Source organism: Artibeus jamaicensis, unplaced genomic scaffold, assembly GCF_021234435.1.
Source record: "Artibeus jamaicensis isolate MK-2021 breed Jamaican fruit bat unplaced genomic scaffold, CSHL_Jam_final contig_466, whole genome shotgun sequence".
Classification (NCBI taxonomy): domain Eukaryota; kingdom Metazoa; phylum Chordata; class Mammalia; order Chiroptera; family Phyllostomidae; genus Artibeus; species Artibeus jamaicensis.
This window is the reverse complement of record NW_026521844.1, coordinates 349,393-368,962: the sequence shown is the minus strand read 5'-3', so window position 1 is coordinate 368,962 and position 19,570 is coordinate 349,393. Positions and strand designations below refer to the sequence as shown.

Below are 19,570 nucleotides of genomic sequence, written 5' to 3'. Positions count from 1 at the left end.
TTTCTCCAGGGGTTTTGCTAATGTCATATATTGCAAAAAAAGTATTTTTCTCCTTAAATTATGTATAATTATTTCTAGTGTTTGATCATAGTGATCTTATTTCTGAAGCATTACTCAGCTAAAGGGGAGAAAGTAGGCTCTTAAGTGGATTAAAAAATTAAAATTTAATGTTAGAATTAAATTATTTGAAGCATTAAGTACAAATCTGTATGAGTCATTTTTACTTAGCACTAATTTCTAAAATAGATAGTAGCAGTATTACTATATTTAAATAAATAAGTTAATCTCATGAAGGAACAGCAATTCATATTTTAGCACAGAAAATTAGTATTTAAAGATACAAGTTCTGTCTGAAAGTCAGTACAAGAATTTAATATTATCCATTTGCTCATTCAATTTGCTTGGTCCTAAGAACTGTGCAAAAGTGCTGTTGCAGCTACATTAAAAGTGTAAGACCCAACTTTATTTTCAAGAAAATGCATATTTGGGTGAAAATTAACTAAAGTAACTAAATTAATTCAAGAGAAAAATAAAACTTCTGAATGAAGTAATTTAGGACTAATTGACATGGAGAGACTTGCCACTGTTATTTGGACTTTGCAGGCACACAGGGAAAGAAGAAATTCTCACAGGATGAAGGAAGAGCACTAACAGAGGGTCATTTAGCATAGACGGGGTTGGATTCTTCTTTATGATAGAAAAGAGAATACAATTAGGTGAGAAGAGTCTAGAAACTACCTCAACAAAATCTTAATGTCAAAATAGGAATCATCTCACACAACCTAAAAACTGATTTTCATATTTTTAAAACTTGTTGAAAATTATTTCAGAAACTTGCTTAGGCAAGCTGTCTCACCATTTATCAAACTTTATATTAATAATAACTGATTTCCTGAGTCAACACTTTCATACATTGAATAAAATAAGCCATTTGTAATGCAGAACTTGGCACCGATTAAATATTAATAAATTATTATCTCATTTAATCTTCATCCATCAGACTCCCACCACATTTATTTTGTCCAATCTTATGTTTGGGAAATCTTTCTCAATTAATATCCCTCCCCATCTCTCAAATATTCAGTCATTTAGTAAGGTTCATGATTACCACATAAAGTCCTGACCCAGTCTTTTAAAGTTGAAAAGGAAACTATATTTTTCTACACAGGTTATACCTACCAGCTTCCCCACCCACCATGACACTAACATTTAGAGAATGCTTATATTACATTGTGTCAGACATTTTTCTAAGCCTTTTATGTTCAGTAACGCATGCAGTCCTTGACTACCCTGAGAAATAAGAGTATTTGCATTCTAAAGACAAGAAGGGTAAGAAATGTGACCATGAGTAATAAGTGGTTTAAATTTTGTATAAACATTTGTAAATCCAGAATTTCATCAGCAATTTCTTCCACATGAAAAAATTCATTGATCTTTCTGCTTCATTCTGCTGCTTTTCTTCTATTTATAGAAATAACACATTGTTTCATTTCAAGACTGATTTCTTTTTTTTATTTTTATTTAGTTATTTTTCAAGTACAGTTTTCTGTTTATTTCTCCCATTCCAGCCCACCCCTCCCTGATGCACCCCACCTCCCTCCCATTTCTATCCCCCTTAGTTATTGTCCCTGTGTCCTTTATAGTTGTTCCTCTAAATCCCTCCCATTTTTCACCTTAAATTCCCTCCCCTCTCCCCTCTGGTCATTGTCCCCCTGTTCTCTATTTCAGTGTCTTTGTTTTTATTTTGCTTGCTTATCTGTTTTGTTGTTTAGCTTCCTGTTAAAGGTGAGATCATATGGTATTTGTCTTCCAACACCTGGCCTATTTCACTCAGCATAATGCTCTCCAGTTCTATCCCTGTTGTTGCAAAAGGTAGTAGCTCCTTCTTTCTCTCTGCTGCATAGAATTCCATTGTGTATATGTACCACCATTCTTTGATCTATTCATTTACTGACGGGCACCTAGGTTGCTTCCAACTCTTGGCTATTGTAAATTGTGCTGCTATGAACATTGTGGTGCATAGGTTCTTTGAAATTGATGTTTTAGGGTTCTTAGGATATAATCCTAGCAGTGGAATTGCTGGGTCAAAAGGCAGGTTGATTTTTATTTTTCTGAGAAAATTCCATACTGTTTTCCATAATGGTTGTACCAGTCTGCAATCCCACCAACAGTGAACTAAGGACCCCTTTTCCCCACAACCTCTCCAACATTTGTTGTTTGTTGCTTTGTTTATGATAGCCATCCTGACTGGTGTAAAGTGGTATCTCATTGTGGTTTTAATTTGCATCTCTCTGATAGCCAGCGATATTGAGCATCTCTTCATGTGTCTCTGGATCTTCCGTATGTCCTCCTTGGAGAAGTGTCTGTTCAAGTCCTTTTCCCATTTTTTAATTGGGTTGGTTGTCTTCTTAGAGTGGAGTCGTGTAAGTTCTTTGTATATTTTGGAGATTAAACCTTTGTCTGAGGTATCATTGGCAAATATGTTTTCCCATACAGTTGGTTGTCTTTTTAATTTAATACTGTTTTATTTAGCCACGCAGAAGCTTTTTATTTTGATGAGATCCCATTTGTTTATTCTTTCCTTTATATTCCTTGCTCTAGGGGACATATCAGTAAAAATGTTGCTACATGGTATATCTGAGATTGTCTTGCCAATGTTCTCTTCTAGGACTTTAATGGTGTCAGGGCTTATTTAAGTCTTTTATCCACCTTGAATTTATTTTGGTGTATGGTGTAAGGTGGTGCTCAAGCTTCATTTTTTTGCAGGTAGCTGTCCAGTTCTCCCAACGCCATTTGTTGAAGAGGCTATCTTTACTCCATTTTATGTTACTGCCCCCTTTGTCAAATATTAATTGACTGTAGAGAGTTGGGTTTATTTCTGAGCTCTTCGTTCTGTTCCATTGGTCTATGTGCCTGTTTTTATGCCAGTACCATGCTGTTTTGAATACAGTGGCCTTGTAATACAGTTTGATATCAGGTATTGTGATCCCTCCTACTTTGTTCTTCTTTCTCAAAAGTGCAGCTGCTATTCAGGGTTGTTTATGGTTCCTTATAAATTTTTGAAGTGTTTGTTCTATGTCTGTGAAATATGCCATTGGTACTTTAATAGGTATTGCATTGAATCTGTAAATAGCTTTGGGTAGTATGGACATTTTGATGATGTTAATTCTTCCAATCCATGAACAAAGTATATGTTTTCATTTCTTTGTGTCTTCCTTGATTTCTTTCTTCAGGGCTGTGTAGTTTTCTGCATACAGGTCTTTTACCTCCTTAGTCAGGTTTATTCCCAGATATTTTATTTTTGTTTTTGCTGTATCGAAGACTGAATTCTTTTGATGCTCTTGACATCAATCATGACATCTGAACTGCTATGAAACACTAGTGGGTGAGTTAATAGAGGCCAGGGGGTTGCAGTGTCATTCACTACAGCACCTAATAGAAGGCACAACTCAATTACAGGTAACTCACTAAAAGGAATTCATTTGTTCAGTCTTGGGTATTCTAATTGCCTATAGATCATTGGCTGGGGATGAGTATAGGTTTTCCAGACTTCCCATTATCTATTTTGTATTGCCTTAAATTTTCACATAATTCAAGTGTTATAATACATGTAAAAGATTTGTGCTGTAGTTTCTGTATCAGTCACTTCAGCCTGCAACATACAATAGGCTGAGAAACTCAACATATTATTTCTCACAGTTTTGGAGGATGGAAGACCAAGATCAGGGTACCAGCATGGTCTAGATTGTGGTGAAATCTCTCTTCCTGGCTTGCAGAGTTGCTTGTAAGCTTTGACTTAATATGGCAGAGACATAGGTAAAGAGGGTTGATTAACTAGATAGATAGATAGATAGATAGATAGATAGATAGATAGATGACAAATAAGAAGGCAGGAAGGGCTCTGACATTTTTTATTTCCTCATAATGGGATCTCATTATGAGGGCAACACCATCAAAACCTCATTTAAATCTAGTTTTTGTCAAAGATCTTATTTCTGAACATCACCATATTGGGGGTATGGCGTCAATATAAGAATTTTCAGCCCTGGCTGGTGATGTAGCTCAGTGGATTGAGTGTGGGACCTGCAAATCAAAGAATCAAGGTTCAATTCTACCTCAGGGCACATGCCTCGGTTGCAGGCCAGTTCCCAGCAAGGGATGCACGAGAAACAACCATGCCTTGATATTCCTCTCCCTCTCTCCTTCCCTTCCCCTCTAAAGATAAACAAATAAAATCTTTAAAAAAAGAATTTTCAGAGGACACGATTTATCTACAGCAGTGAGCAGAAAGAAAGAAAGAGAAAAGAAAGGTGGGGGAGGAGAGAGAGAGGAAACCCTGTTTTCCAAAGTTTCAAATATACTATACAAGTACATTGCCAGCAAGGAGATAGGGAATTAACTAGAAATGCTAAATATCACCTGACTATAATGTGGAATCACTTATACAGAGAAATTAAACTGGAAAAATCTCCATGCAGTCTGTTTCTAAAGGAGATAATCCCACTCACGCACTTCTTTTTCTGAATTTAATTTTATATGTTTTAACCATGTTATTCTTAAACTGAAATTTTTCTGGGTTTTCAACCACTTCCCACCAAGAATGCGCTCTAAAATAGGCACAGAATATCAGTAATAAAAGGCTCTATTTTTAAAGGGGGCCTTATCATATATCCCAGTATCATATTTGGTCCAAATTTATTCTACTCTGCTCTCCATTCACTTAACTCTTGTTCCACAACTCTGATGGTTGTTATTTGAGGACTGTGGTCACTTTCATGTAAGAGGCACTTGCTTCTGTTCATTAATTCTTCTTGTGCTCATTCCAGCTTCTCCTTACTTTTCTATTTTTTCAATATTGTCATTGAATTTTACTTCTAGATTTATCAAAGATTTCTCTTAACTTGGCTCTAACATCAGTCTTAATTAGCAATTTTCTACTCTGTTATTTAATTCAATACTTCATTTTTTTCTAAATTGTTACTGAACTAATGATAATGAACTTGTAGTCTGAATCATAGTACTTAAACTGTTCTTAAATAGATTTTGTTATATTTTAGTAAGAAAACAGTACTCCTGGCCAGGTTGCTCAGTGGTCTGAGTGTTGTCCCGGTAATGGGTTTGATGTCCAGTCAGGGCACATACAAGAAACAACCAATGCATGCATAAATAAGTGGGGCAGCATCTCTCTCTTTCTTTCTCAAAATAAATAAATAAAATTAAAATAAGAAAACAGTAAAAATGTTATATCAACCCTATAAATAGGTGAATTAATATTCTTATTATATTACATGTCCTTAGAGTTTTATCATTGTTTTTAAAATTTGATTGTTAACCCATATTTTGCTGTGAGAACATATATTTTCATATATAATGACACTGCTCTGGCTCAGTTGATTGGGTGTTGTCCCATAAAGCAAATGGTTGCCAGTTCAGTTCCCAGTCAGGGCACACTCCTTTGGGGCTCATATGAGAGGCAACTGATGTTTTTCTTTCACATTGTTGCTTTTCTCCCTCTGCTTTCTCTCCCTTTCTCTCCTTTTAAAAACAAATAAATTTTAAAAAGTACAGACCCCAAAAGTTTGGTAAAATGAACTTCAAGAAAATTAAGAATTTCTGTTAATGAAAAGACACCATTAAAATAGTGAAGAGGTTAGCCACAGACTGGGAGAAAATATACAGTATAAAATTCTGATACAGGATTCATTTCCAGAATACATAAAGGACTCCTACAAATTAATATGGAAAAAAGCAGACAACCCAATTAAAAATGAGCAAGAGAGACACTTCACAAAAGAAGGTACCACATAGCCAATAAACATGACAAGAGTATCAACACCACTGGTGACTACAGAAACACAAATCAGAACCCCAATAAGATACAACTATTTACCCATCAGTTTGGCTAAAACTAAAAACTCTGACAATGCCATGTGTTGATGAGAACATAGGCCAGCTGGAAGTCTCCTACATCATTGGTGGGGATATAAACTGGTATAGCCACTGTAGAAAATTGCATGGCACTGACAGACATGTGTGTACTTTATTCCAGCAACCACTCCTTGAATATATGCCCCAAACAAATGAGTGCTATGTCCACCAAATGCCACATGCAAGAATGTTCAAAGCAGCATTATGCATAATAGTGAAAAGTTAGATTCGTCAATAAAAGAATTAACAAATACACTGGTATATTCATATAGGGAAATACTACGTAGCATACAAAATAATGAACCACTGCTACCTAGAACATTATGAATAAATCTCAATGACATAATGTTGAGTCAAAAAAAAAGACAAAAGAGCACCTGCTATGTTATTCTATTTATATGAAATTCAAAAGTAGACAAAATTAATCTATAGTGACAGAGGTCATAGTAGTGGTACAAGGGAGTTTACTGAGGTGCTGAAAATATAATTTATCTTAATCTGGGTGGTAGCGGTTTTATATATATATATATTTATATATGCAAATATTTTTAAAATGCATACTTGAAATTTACTGAATGTGTAAATTATGCCTTAATAAAGTAAACTATTTAATTTGCATATATATATATGCATGTGTGTGTATATATCTGTATATATATAGTGACAATTTCTACTAAAACAGTCTTGGAACCTAATTTTAAAACATTTACATAAAATAATTTTAAATGCATTTACACCTACCATTTTATTCAAACTGGAAATCATATATAATACTTAATAAGATATATATTATAAAATAATTCTAACATTTTAATTAACAACTATGTAGCACAATCTCTGCATCCTTAGAAAATCAGATATTCTTTCTTTAGAGGGGGCACTTGTTATTCTAATGGGAAAAATATTGTAGGCTTTATGATAAACCCCCCTGCAATGATTTCAGATAGAATCGTGTAATTTAGGATTTTCTGTGTTAAAATTTTAAGTAAACTATTTTAAGATTGACTTTGACCCATCTGAATATCAAAAATTACTGGACCTAAATATTATTATTTGACATAATTTTGTCTTTATGGTCTTTTAGTAAGAGTCTAGTAACCCCACCTAAAGGATGTTAAGCTTGAAAAGATTTAAATCTACAATTTTGTTTGTGTGTTTTGTGCATTGTGAAGTAAAAGAGACTGGTGATATATTGCTGAATCTAATGGAATTTAGCCACTCCAGTGTTAACAGTGTCTCCTGCATATCATGGGGTAATGCTTGAGAATGAATAACGGTCTTTAGACACATGATATCTTATGTGAATAAAAATGCAGACTCAGCTATCATAAACAAACTTCAGAAAGCTGTAATTCACTTTTTTATTATTATGACAGTAGGAGAGGGATAAGAAAAAAGATACACGAGAGATTCCCATAATTTAGGTATAGATACCTAAATTATGCATTATCTATGCGTTGTTTATATGATACTTATCTGATCTTCAATCTCAACACTTGTTTAGTTGCTAAGAATAGAAATTAAGGACACAGTATTAGGAGTTGCAGGCGAAAAATTAAAATGCTCTAGAAAATAACTGCAAAAGAAGAAAATGAATGGCAATAAAAAGAAGGGATAGTGAAATTAACAATTTTAAAAATAACATTAAAATGTTTCAAATTATTGAAAAATTCTAGAAGAGAAAAAACATAGGCAGTAAAATTTCAGATACTCATGTAAATAATGCTTTTGCCAATATACTTCCTAGGGCAAAGGAAAAGAGAAAAAATAAAGAAATGGGACTACATCAAATTGAAAAACTTTTACACAACTAAAGAAACCATCATCAAAATGAAAAGGGAACCTACTATATGGGATAACATATTTGTTAATAATATATCTGATAAAAGTTTAATTTCCAAAATATATAAAGAAGTTACACAACTCAACATGAAAAAAAAACAAACCATGCAATTAAAAAAGGGGCCCGAATAAGCACGTCTCCAAAGAGGACATACACATGGTCTATAGGCATATGAAAAAATGTTCATCACTAATCAGCAGAGAGAGGGAAATGAAAGCCACAATGAGATATCACTCACACCTGTCAGAATGGCTACCATCAATAAATCAACAAACAAGTGCTGGCAAGTATGTAGAGAAAAGGGGTCCCTGGTGTATTGTTGATAGGAATGCAGACTGGTACAGCCACTGTGCAAAACAGTACGAAGTTTCCTCAAAAAAGTATAAATGGAACTGCCTTTTGACTCAACAATTCTACTTCTGGGATTATATTCTAAGCATCCCAAAACAACCATTCTAAAGTATATATGCACCCCTATGTTCATAGCAGCATTATTTACAATAGCCAAGACCCCAAAACAGCCCAGGTGCCCATCAGTAGATGAGTGGATTACAAAGCTGTGGTACATTTACACGATGGAAAACTACATAGCAGTAAAAAAGAAGGAACTCTTACTTTTTGTGACAGCATGGATGGACCTGGAGACAAGTATTATGGTTAGTGAAATAAGCCATTCAGTGAAAGACAAACACCATATGATTTCACTTATATGTGGAATATAATGAACAGAATAAATTAACAAGCAAAACAGAAACAGAGAGAAGGGGTACTGGGTGTAAGAAGGTGAAAGGATCATTCAAAGAACATTTATCCATGACCCATGGACACTGCCAACTGTGTAGCATTGCCTGAGAGAGTAAGGGGGGACTGGGTGAAGGTGGGCAAAGGGGGAAAATGTGGGAGCAACTCTAATAGCATAAATAATAACATATATTTAAAATTATTGTTGAGAAATTAAAAATAACTAAAGAAAATATGCAGGCATTTATCAAAAAAATCGCACAACTTACTAAAACACGCTAAAGATTTCAATAATTGAATCTTTATTGAAGAATGGAATAATGATCCATATCATTATACTATGAACATGGAAAATGCACTTTATTAAAAAATCTATGTGTAAATTAGTAAAATTGTGGTAAATATTCTAGTGTGTTTTCATTTCATGAAAAACTATTCTGAATGTGATCTAAAATTTGTCTTTCAGGGTATTAAAATTATTTTTAAAATGACAATACTAGTGTAGAATTGCATATATAAATCCTATATATAGAATATGCAGAATATGCATATTCTATATGTAGGATAATCCTATATTAGAATATGCAGAAACATAAAAAATACATGGATATTATTGAGGTGTGTCTGGAAAAAGTACTACTCATTGTTAATATAATGAGAATGGTTTATTTGACATTGATGTAACCTGGAAGCCAAGGAGAGTGGACTGGAATTCACAAGTGTGAACAATGACAACTTCACTGTACTAGGCAGTAGGGATGGTAGATGCCATTGAGTGAGCATGAGTATGGTGTGGCCATCACATTTCAAGTAACTGAGCTAGTAAAGCAAGGAATCTGCACCAAATTTTGCATTAAGCTGTACATTCCTCCATGGAAAGTACTCAGATGATTCAGATAGCCGCAGCTATGGGCAACTGGCGATTGACAGCTTCTTCATGACAAGGCAACTGCTCATGCATCATGTCCCATGCAGACTTTTATGGTGAAACATCAGATCACCCAGGTGACTTGGCCCCACTATAGCCCAGATCTGGCCCCTGCAATTGCTAGCTTTTCCCAAAACTCAAATCGCTTTTGAAAGAGAAGAGATTTCAGACCATCCGTGAGATTCAGAATATGTTTGGCATCCCATGGTGATTGGGAGAACTGTGTGAGATCCCAAAATGCCCACTTTGAAGGGGACTGAGGTGTCATTGTTCTATGTACAATGTTTCTTGTATCTAGTATCTTTTTAAGTAAATGTCTCTATTTTTCATATTGCATGACTGGATACCTTCTGGACAGATCTCAGAGTTTATGCCCCCCCAAAAAATATTGATGAAAAATTAGTGTGGGAACAACTGAATGTCAAGAATACAAAATATATATTATACTTCAAATTATAGACTAAGATATATTTTTAGATGATAATATGTGTTAGATGATGCCATAAATCTATGTATGCATTATCTTATTGTTACAGATGGGGAGAGAGACCCAAGTCAGGAGGCTCTACCCTCCCCCACCTCGGTTCTCGCCTCACCAGCAAGAGAATAGTTCCAGCAGGAGACAGACACATATAGTGGAAATTAGATAGCAAGTTTATTTATGTAGTACACAACCTGGGAGCTGCAAGGAGGCACCCATTATGTCTAAATGCCACACATATAAGGGGAAAGAAAGTTGTTAGTAAGTTAGTGAGTTCGTTCTATACACTTGAGCCCTACAAGTGGGTACTTACCTAATGCAATTACCCCAACTGTTGAGGATTGGGATTATATACCTCAGCTGGCTTCTAGAGGGACCCCTCCTCTATAGCTACAGAGGCTTTCTTTCTGTTAGTAAAACCTCTTTGTCTTAGTGAAATTATTATAGAGGCCCCCTTTCCCAGGACATAATCTCAAGGAATACCCACTTTCTTTCTTTTCATGACGTTTAGGACAACTGGCAATCTTAGTGAGATTGTTACAGAAGCCCCCTTCTTAGTAGAGTTTCAAGGACTCCCCTTTCTCCTGTGCTATTTTGCTTGTAATTCCTCAGACACCTGGCAATCTCAACAAGCTGAGCTCAGAATGCTGAGTTAATTGGTGAGACATGTCTTCCTTTTGCTTCAAGCCTCCTGTATTAAGTTTTTTGTCAGGTTGTGATGGTGAGGGTACTGCCTTTACTGCCCCTCTGGCCACTCATTTCTAGTTGCGACCTAACGTTTTCATGGCAAAGTATTTCCAGTCATGACTGACAAATCAGGCATCATGATACAAAATTTTGATAGATTTGATGACATAAAGTTGTAAGATTTTTCTATGACTAAAAAGACCATAGATAAAGAACAAATTTTTTAAAAAAGAAAAAGAACAAATAGAAATTTCTAAAATTCTTCATTTTTTCCTGGAGAGATTAAAACAAAATTAAAATGGAAAAATAGACAAAACTGCATAAAGAGACAAAATTAATTAAACAATATGGGGAAAAGCATTTAAAGACATTTATGTTAAAATTATTTAATAAACAAAATACTTAATACTTTTTAATATTAGTTTGGCATTTGTTTAAAAATTATAATATCTGATATTAGTATTACATAGTGAAAAATTCACTCAGGTGCAGTTGGTGAAGACTGAATTTATACCATCTTTCTGCCACATAATTTGGCAATATTTTTCAAATGACTCAAAAAATGTTATACCATTTGATCCAGCAATATCACTTCTTAGAATTTATCTTCAGTAAATATGACAGGTACTGATATGTATGAGCAAGAATAATTCCTCAGTTCTCCAAAAGAATCTGTTTTGAGATACATTCAGCAAATAAAATAGATATGATTTATGACAATCTATATTTGGGGACCCAAGCAAGGGTTGTAATTTGAAACTGATTCTGAACTATCTGAGCATGGAAGAAAAATAGGAAATTTGGAGGTGTGGCAGCTTTATTTTTTGCTCCCTCGACACTTTTTTTGGTAGATTTCCAACCAATGCCAGAAATTAAGGAAAAAGTTAAGAAATATATAATAAAATGCTAAATTAACAATAACTCCTATAACAGATTAACTAGTTAATTAATGCTCAGTCTTTTAAAAATAACTTTGTTTTTTAAAAATGCAGTTCAATGCATGTATTCTTAGTTGGGTATTTTCTTCCGGGGTAGATTTATTGACTCATAACCTTACTTATTCTGAGGGCTCTCTCATTTTCAACTTGTATCATCTGAGATCACTCTACAGGGTTACATGTGGGAGGTTTTATTGGCTGGGCCTTCATTCAATTGGCTGGAACACAAATCATATGGTCCCTTTCAACTGCAGATGACTTTCATAATGTTTAGCTCCATCATTGAAAGAATAGGAAACAAGCTTGTTATCAGCTAGAAATCTCTGCCCCAATATACCTTTCTGACCACCAATGTCTTTTCATGTCATTTCCCTTGCATAAACCACTGCTGGAACCTATCCGAAGAGCCAACCTAAAGACCTGTCAAACCAATATATTGAACTTGAAGACCAAGATCATGGATAGACAAAATCCTCTTCATCACACCCGGGTTCATTAGTTAAGGAACAAATGAGTCAAAAGACTAGTGCTTGTCTCCACCCATACACAAAACACAATCATAGAACAAAGCCAGGAGAAGCTCCTCTTAATATAAATGCTTCCATTTAGAAATAAAGGGAGAATGGCAAACACTGAGAAGTCATCAATCCTTAGCAATTATGGAAACATGTCAGACTGGCATTAAAAGATCCCTCTGCCTTGGCAATAGTTGTAACGAGTTGCAGAAACAGGATTCTCCTCTGTTCATTTTTCTTCTACTTCCCCTAATTCTATACTATGCAAAATTCAACCTTGTAAGTCATACCCAGTGACTACCTCCGAACTGAGTGTTTGAGAATATGCCCTCCATGGGGACTACATAGCTTGTATAGCCCACTTCTTGCTTTCTTTAAGTTTGGGAGTTAAGAAGTTGAAATTTCAAATGGACTTTTTTTCTTTCTATGTAGACATATATTTCTTGGACACGATAGTTCTATCAAAAACACAGAATACTCCTAATCTATGGGCTGTATTCGTGTGCCTATGTGCTGTATTCAAGATATTTTGAAGGCATAATTGCCAAGCCTAATTTATTTCTTCATTTTTTCCCTCCTCTAAAGCCCTGTTTTAGACTGTAAGCAGCTACTCTGATCCTATCTGCAACAATGGGCTTGGAAGGGTAGGCAGTGCATTCAATCTGATGTTTGCTATAGAGCTGAGCCTTGGTGAATTTTGTTGCTAAACCCTTCACTTAGTTTTATTTCATACTATGGATTCTGTAAATAGTTGATTTTCTGAACCTTTGAGTACCTCAGTGTCTGGACTTTCTTTTGATCTTTCCCATTTCTGCTTGAAAACTGGCTACAGTTTTCTGGCCTCATGTAAAAGGCAGAATATAAAAATATATTATTAATCTATATCTTTCCAACCATTTCTTCTACAGCCACAAGTGCAACAGGCACTTAATCCTCAATGCTGAGCATTCATTTTCCTCCTCTATCAATACTTCTTAACCCAATTTGTAACACCTTCCTCTCCTTGAAATACATTCATCCTTTTGATCAGCTCGAGTGTAATCTCGAGCATCTTTTCTGTTGCCCTGGTCTCTCCTTCTCAGTCTGCTCTGCTAGAAACACTCCATCTTCCAAAATTTTAAATTCAGAGCTCATTTTTCAGAACTTTTCTTCCATCTAGACCCACTGTTTTAGGGACTTTATCAGTTTTCATAGTTTTAAATAACATTTACAAAATAATAAATCCCAAGTTATCATCTTTGTCCTCATCCTTTCCCAAGACATAATTTTATTTAAAAAATTGTACAGTACAGTTGTGTTCCTCTCATGAAAAAATATGTACACATATATTTTCAGTTGAAGAAAAGGAGGAAAGAAAGGCATAAAACTAGGAAAAACCATATATTTGTATCTGTTTATTCAGTCTGTAAATTGTCAACTCAATAGCAACAGTGATTGATGTATAAAATGTCATGTCCTCAGGTATCAGTATGCTATAGACACACTAAATATTATAGATACACTATAAATATTTGTTGACTAGATGATTGGTATAATATACACTAATAACACTTTATTTTAATATAGATGTGTTAATTTCCAGTAACTCATTCTAAATGCATATATGTACTCTATGTCTAAAGAACACAAACTTAAGCAATGTTTCCCTCTCTTTTTTAGACCCCAGTGCTCTGGCTGGCCAGACCGGCCCTGACCACGCCCTTATAGGAGGAATAGTGGCTGTAGTTGTGTTTGTCACATTGTGTTCTATATTCCTGCTCGGTCGGTATCTGGCAAGACATAAAGGTAAAGAATCCTTAATAAAGCATTCTTAACTTTGACCCAAAAATTCTTTTTTAAAAAATATTTTATTTATTTATTTTTAGAGAGAGGGGAAGGGGGAAGAAAGAGTGGGAAAGAAACATCAATGTGTGGTTGCCGCTCATGTGTCCCCTACTGGGGACCCAGCCTGCAACCCAGACATGTGCCCTGACTGGGAATTGAAATTTGATCCTTTTCTTAGCAGGCTCGAGCTCAATCCACTGAGCTACACCAGCCAGGGCAAAAAAATTCTAAAGACTAGCTTTACCATGAAATATATGAGTGTATGTGTGAGAGAGAAAGAGAGAGGGTGAAAAGGGAGAGATTGTGATCTAAATGCTGAATTATTTCAGGAAATTCTTAATTTTACTCAACTTTAAAGTTAAACTAGCTTAGCAAAATAATGTTTAGCCAATAGCCAAAGGTCACAGAGTAAGTAACTAGTTAAGAAAAAATGGAAGCAATTTCATGACTTATGTCTAGAACTGAAATTCAACTATACCATTAAGCATTTGTTCATTATTTCTGTTTGTAGGTTTATGGACACAGATGTGTCCATATTAGTGAGGGATAGAAAAGTTGGTTGTGGGTTTTTTTTTGCAATGGGCTAGGTAGCAAACTATTGATATAATCTACTTTCAAATGGAGTTACCAGAAAGGAATGGTGGCACATTGGATGTGATCATTATCAGCATCTTAACAAAGGAGACTGATTGCTACAGCTGCATGGATTACATGGTCTGTATCCATCATTAAAGTAATCAGACAACTGTAATTGAACAACAATAAAATAATTTAAAAAAAGAATTAAGATGCAAATAAAAAAAGTAATCTGAGTACTCATTACCCACTCCAGTTTGGCTGTTACCTCTGGTTAATCTGGCCACAGCTTTATCTACAGCTTTTACCTAAAAGCTGAAAGAAAGTATGCAACTTTAGAAGGGTGGATTGTGTGCTTTATTGCACCTCAGAATAGGTTTCCAACATGGAAGAAAGCTGGCATAAGTCCCGTACTAAATGAATGTAGCTTTAATGCTGGCTATTTACCAGTCTCACAGAACTAACATATTTTTCTTACCATATCCACAGGAACGTATTTAACAAATGAAGCTAAAGGAGCTGAAGATGCACCAGATGCTGACACAGCCATTATCAATGCTGAAGGCAGCCAAGTCAATGCTGAGGAGAAAAAAGAATATTTCATTTAAAATGCAGGCCAAGATTCTGAGTTTTACTTACTGGGCTGGCTGCTGGAGAAAACTGGCTCTCATCTTTCAGAATTCCTTTCTACCATCTTCTGCTACCTTTATTAACTTCCATACCGTACTGCTGTCAGTAGCCAGGGTGTACCAGCAATCAGCTGCCGGAGGCATCATTCTTTAATCACTGTACCATCCATAATGCAGGACATTTCTTACTGCCTAAATTCCACACCATTGCTCTTTTAACATACAGTGCTTGAATATACAGCCTTAACAATGTTAATAATCTCCTTGGATCATGATATTGAATTGTTTTTATACATTGAAAAAAGTGTATGCAGAGTTTTTCTTGTTTGTTCCCCCTTATTTTCACCCCCTGTAAATCATGGGCTTAGTTTGCCATTGGACAGCTTCACAAAAAAACAGAATTAGGTAAAGAGCTAATGTGCTTAAGTTTAATCAGACATTAAAAGTTTACAGACAATGTTTTCTACATGTCTCCCTTCCAAGGCATGTTTGGAAACATATGCCCTAGAAAACACAAACTGAAAACACTGTAGTATAGATTCTGGATTGTTTGCGATATACTGGTAAGGCTGTATCAATTTGCTATTTAAAAATATAGTATTTGATACAGGAGCCATGTGTATGAATTGTAATCCTATCATGGTACCTTATATAATTGTATAGATCCCACCATTAGGTTATTTTAGCTTCATTTACTAATAAATTATTACAAACATTTTACTGCTTGGGAATCACAAAGATTTCATTCATTTTTCCAGTTTCATTCTGTAATTTATTTGCTCCACAGGATTCACCTTCCTAAACAAAATCGAAGTATCCATAGGGCACAATTTTGAGACATTTTAGTATCTGTATATAGTGCATATAACAAATCCAATTAAACATTATTTGATACATATTCAACTTTTTTGGGCTGTAGGTAGTTCAATCATAAGTGAGCATTTTCTAATGTCCATTATATCCCTTTAGATATTACTTAAACAAATATTATAAGTAGATAACATGTATTAGTATTTTGTCTGTATGTCCTAGCACTGTTCAACAACAAATTTTTCTAGTTCTTGTTAATTTTTATTTCTTATACAATGGAAGCACAATGTTATAAGGAAAGGTAATTTTAAGCTAACAACCAGTGCACAGCCTCAGGTTTAAATTACAACCACAATAGAATAATAACCTAAAAATAAACTCTTAGTTTGCTAAAAAATTTTCAAGTTTTAATTTGGCAGTTCCATAGCTGCTTACCTATGTTGGTTTGCCAAAAACAAGTGTTTAAGATATGTTTTATGTATAGATGAACTAATTCTTTATATTAAATTCCTGTCTATGCATTTTGTGAGGTACAAACTTATGAAACAGTGAGTGATAGAGAATTTCTGCCATGCTTTTACCTCCAAGGTGAAAGTCTCTTTCTCTGGATTATTTCTGAAATTTTGGTGTATTTAACCATTAAGAAATGCTGTATCCTTAAATATGACACAGAGTTCATCTAAAGTCATATTATTTCTTGTAGTAAAATACGATATTGTTAGATTAGTTCCCATTCAATTTATTATATGCTAAAGATTAAAAATCCAGTTAGATAAAAATTGTTTTCCCATTCACAAGCATTGCACCTTTCAGAAGAAAACAAGTGTGACAATACGGTAGCTCTACTTGTGATGTCAAAGCATGATGGCCTATGGTTTTTAAAAAACAATATCTTGGAATTTGCTTTGGGGAATTGAGAATGTTCAAGTATGACATCATATGTTAATATCAAATGAAAGACAAGGGTGCTGTATCTTAGATTATTTATCAGAAAAGTATAAATCTTTTAAATACAATGTTAGAATTTTAAATTGTTTTCTTTTTATTGTGGAAGCATTTATCTTGTTATTTCTTACAAAAAAGAAAAAGGATTATGTCAGTCAAGCAGCACTTTTTCAGAATATACAAAACATAAATAATATGATGTGGTTGAGTGTTAACATAATAAATCATATACAGTATGGCATTTTAAGGAAATAAGTCTGCATTGATGTGATTGCATGCTTGTTTTTACAGTTCAATTCATACCATCTGTGGAAAAATGCAATAATATGTTAATATAGTATGGTAGTTTGAGAGAATCGGGTAGGTGCTACTAGACACATTGAAACTAGAATAGGTTTATAAACTGTTCATATCTTTCAAAGCATAATCTTTAGAAAGACGCCACAAAGCAAAATTCATCCTGTTAGAACAAATGGAAAGTTTCTTATTACAAAAATTGTATAAACTCCATCATCAATTACTACTTAAAGCCTAATTTCAAAATGCACTTACAAAATTGCTCCTATTCATTAATGTTGTATTTAAATCTCTCTTCATTTTGTCTATATTCTACTTGGCTCCTGATGCTTAATTACTGCTTAAATAAATGACTCATTATTTCCAACACTGTAAAAGTAGAAATCCAAAATTGGTTGCCTTTCAAGATTTTTTGATTCTTTAACCTTTCAGAGTAATATAAAAACCCTTTAGAACTCTTTAAAACAAACCAACTGGTATATTGTGATCTGCAAGCTCTAATTGAATATTTCACCAGTTAAAATAGATAGGTTAGGTATCATTTTAGTTACTGAAAAAAGGCAATGGAATTATATTTTCCTGTTTTTTAAATTACTTTATTTTCAACCATCAAAAATAAAATATAAAAATCTTTGCTTATTTCTATAAATTCCAGAATAAAATGAAATACCATTTTTAAATGGAACCCTGTCAAATTCAATGTCCAAACCATGCACACTTTTATGCACAGAGAACCAAATTCTGTCTCTGCTCAGTGAGCACAGGAGCCCCAGAACTCAGTGGAAGGAGTATGCATGCACATACAGACTTGCAAACGGCCCTAGTAGAATATGGAACATTATTTTTTACCAAAAGTAGCTATTCTCTGCCAGTGTACTGTTTACAGTGTAAACTGATTGTCCTTCATCAAAAAAAAAAGTGTAAGCAACATTTTTTTCTTGTTTTTTTTTTCTGTTTTTGAGTGTCCTAGATAGAAAAATTATCAAAATTAGGAAGAAAAAGGAAAGTTTGTGAGCGGAAGAGCAAAGACAGAAAACATGAGCAGAGTTTTGAGGTGTATGTGTGGGGGGGGAGTGAGAGAGAATGAGAGAGAGAGAGATTGATTTCAACTTGTTTTCTCTTACTAGAGAATTCAAGAGGTAGTTTAAGGAACTTGACATTGGAGTTTAATCTAAAAACTGGGTAGTATCATATTGATTCAAGATGTTCAATCTTGCAATGAAACCCCACAACTAAAGTAAAAAATACAGAAAGAAAAACTAACTTTCCTAAACATAGCAAAGAAGCTAACACCTCATTTATTTTTAATTTTTTTGTAAAAATATATAAATATCTCAAATAAAAGGACAGGTTCACTTGTAATTATGTACTCACGATTGTAATAGCATTGAGATTCCATATAGGCACATGTACAGCAGTTAGTCGACAGTGATGGTTCTTCCATGTAATATAGCAGTTATTGTATAATATAGTGCCACTTATTGCAAAGTGTTACAAGGGGAACATTTAAAATACTTTACTTTGGACTTAAAGGATAATTTAATGTACACTAAAGATGAAATTTCATATTAGGTTTTTAATTGTGGAGAAAATATAAAACTTCTATCTTACTGCAACTTCCTTGTCATAATGCTAATTACTCAGAGCCCTCTAAAAATGCCCAACATTACCCCCCCTTTGCAAATGTAACCTGTGACAAATATATAAAAACAAACAAGTCCAATTGGCAATGACAGCTGAAATAAATGAAACACCTAGTGACAATTACTGAGTAATGCTTTTTATTAAGTGGCACAAAGTACACACTAAAAACTATGCAACATATAGGTAACTACAGTGTACGTACATGTAAGTATCTTGTACTTGCTGTTTATGGATGTTCGAAACCCATGTAATTATAATATGCATTTTGAATATTGGGAAAGAGGAAATCTTAGTGTAGATAATAGAATTTGTTTTGAAATATACACTGGCAATATTGAAATATACTCAGTGCAATACCTACAATTCTATTGCTGGATACTTAATACAAAGGGATTTTAAAGAATTCTTCAGCAAGATCCAAGGGGTTGCTCACCTTCACCTCCCACATTCTAAATCATTACTTAAAAGTACAACCGACTCAGCTAAATGATGTTTTTCTTTCATAATTATTAACATTACAAAATAAAATTATTTGGCTCAGGTTTTAGCCTTACTAGAGAAAAAGAAACTTTTATTTCTATCTAATTCAATTTATAATTATTAGACATTCTTTGAAATGATTGTATGTTTTAATGAATTTGGGGACTTTCATTTATAAATACAAATTTATCCAATCAAATCATAGGTTACCTTTCATAGGTAACGTCACTATATTTTAGTGGACATTTTTTATATCTTTTCTTTTTCTATTCATTTTCCCCCCTTCCCTATGCTACCCCAAACA

At 34.1% G+C, this 19,570-nt stretch overlaps 1 protein-coding gene across 1 annotated transcript in view; it reads left to right on the top strand.

The window, feature by feature from the left end:
• CADM2 (cell adhesion molecule 2) overlaps positions 1-18,909 on the top strand; it is a 344,109-nt gene extending 325,200 nt beyond the window's left edge. Inside the window, exons 10-11 of the mRNA XM_053667234.1 lie at positions 13,721-13,846; positions 14,951-18,909. Of these exons, the coding sequence (XP_053523209.1) occupies positions 13,721-13,846; positions 14,951-15,069 (245 nt within the window). The 3' untranslated portion in view covers positions 15,070-18,909. The remainder of the gene's footprint in view (positions 1-13,720; positions 13,847-14,950) is intronic.
• The last annotated feature ends 661 nt before the right edge of the window (positions 18,910-19,570 follow it).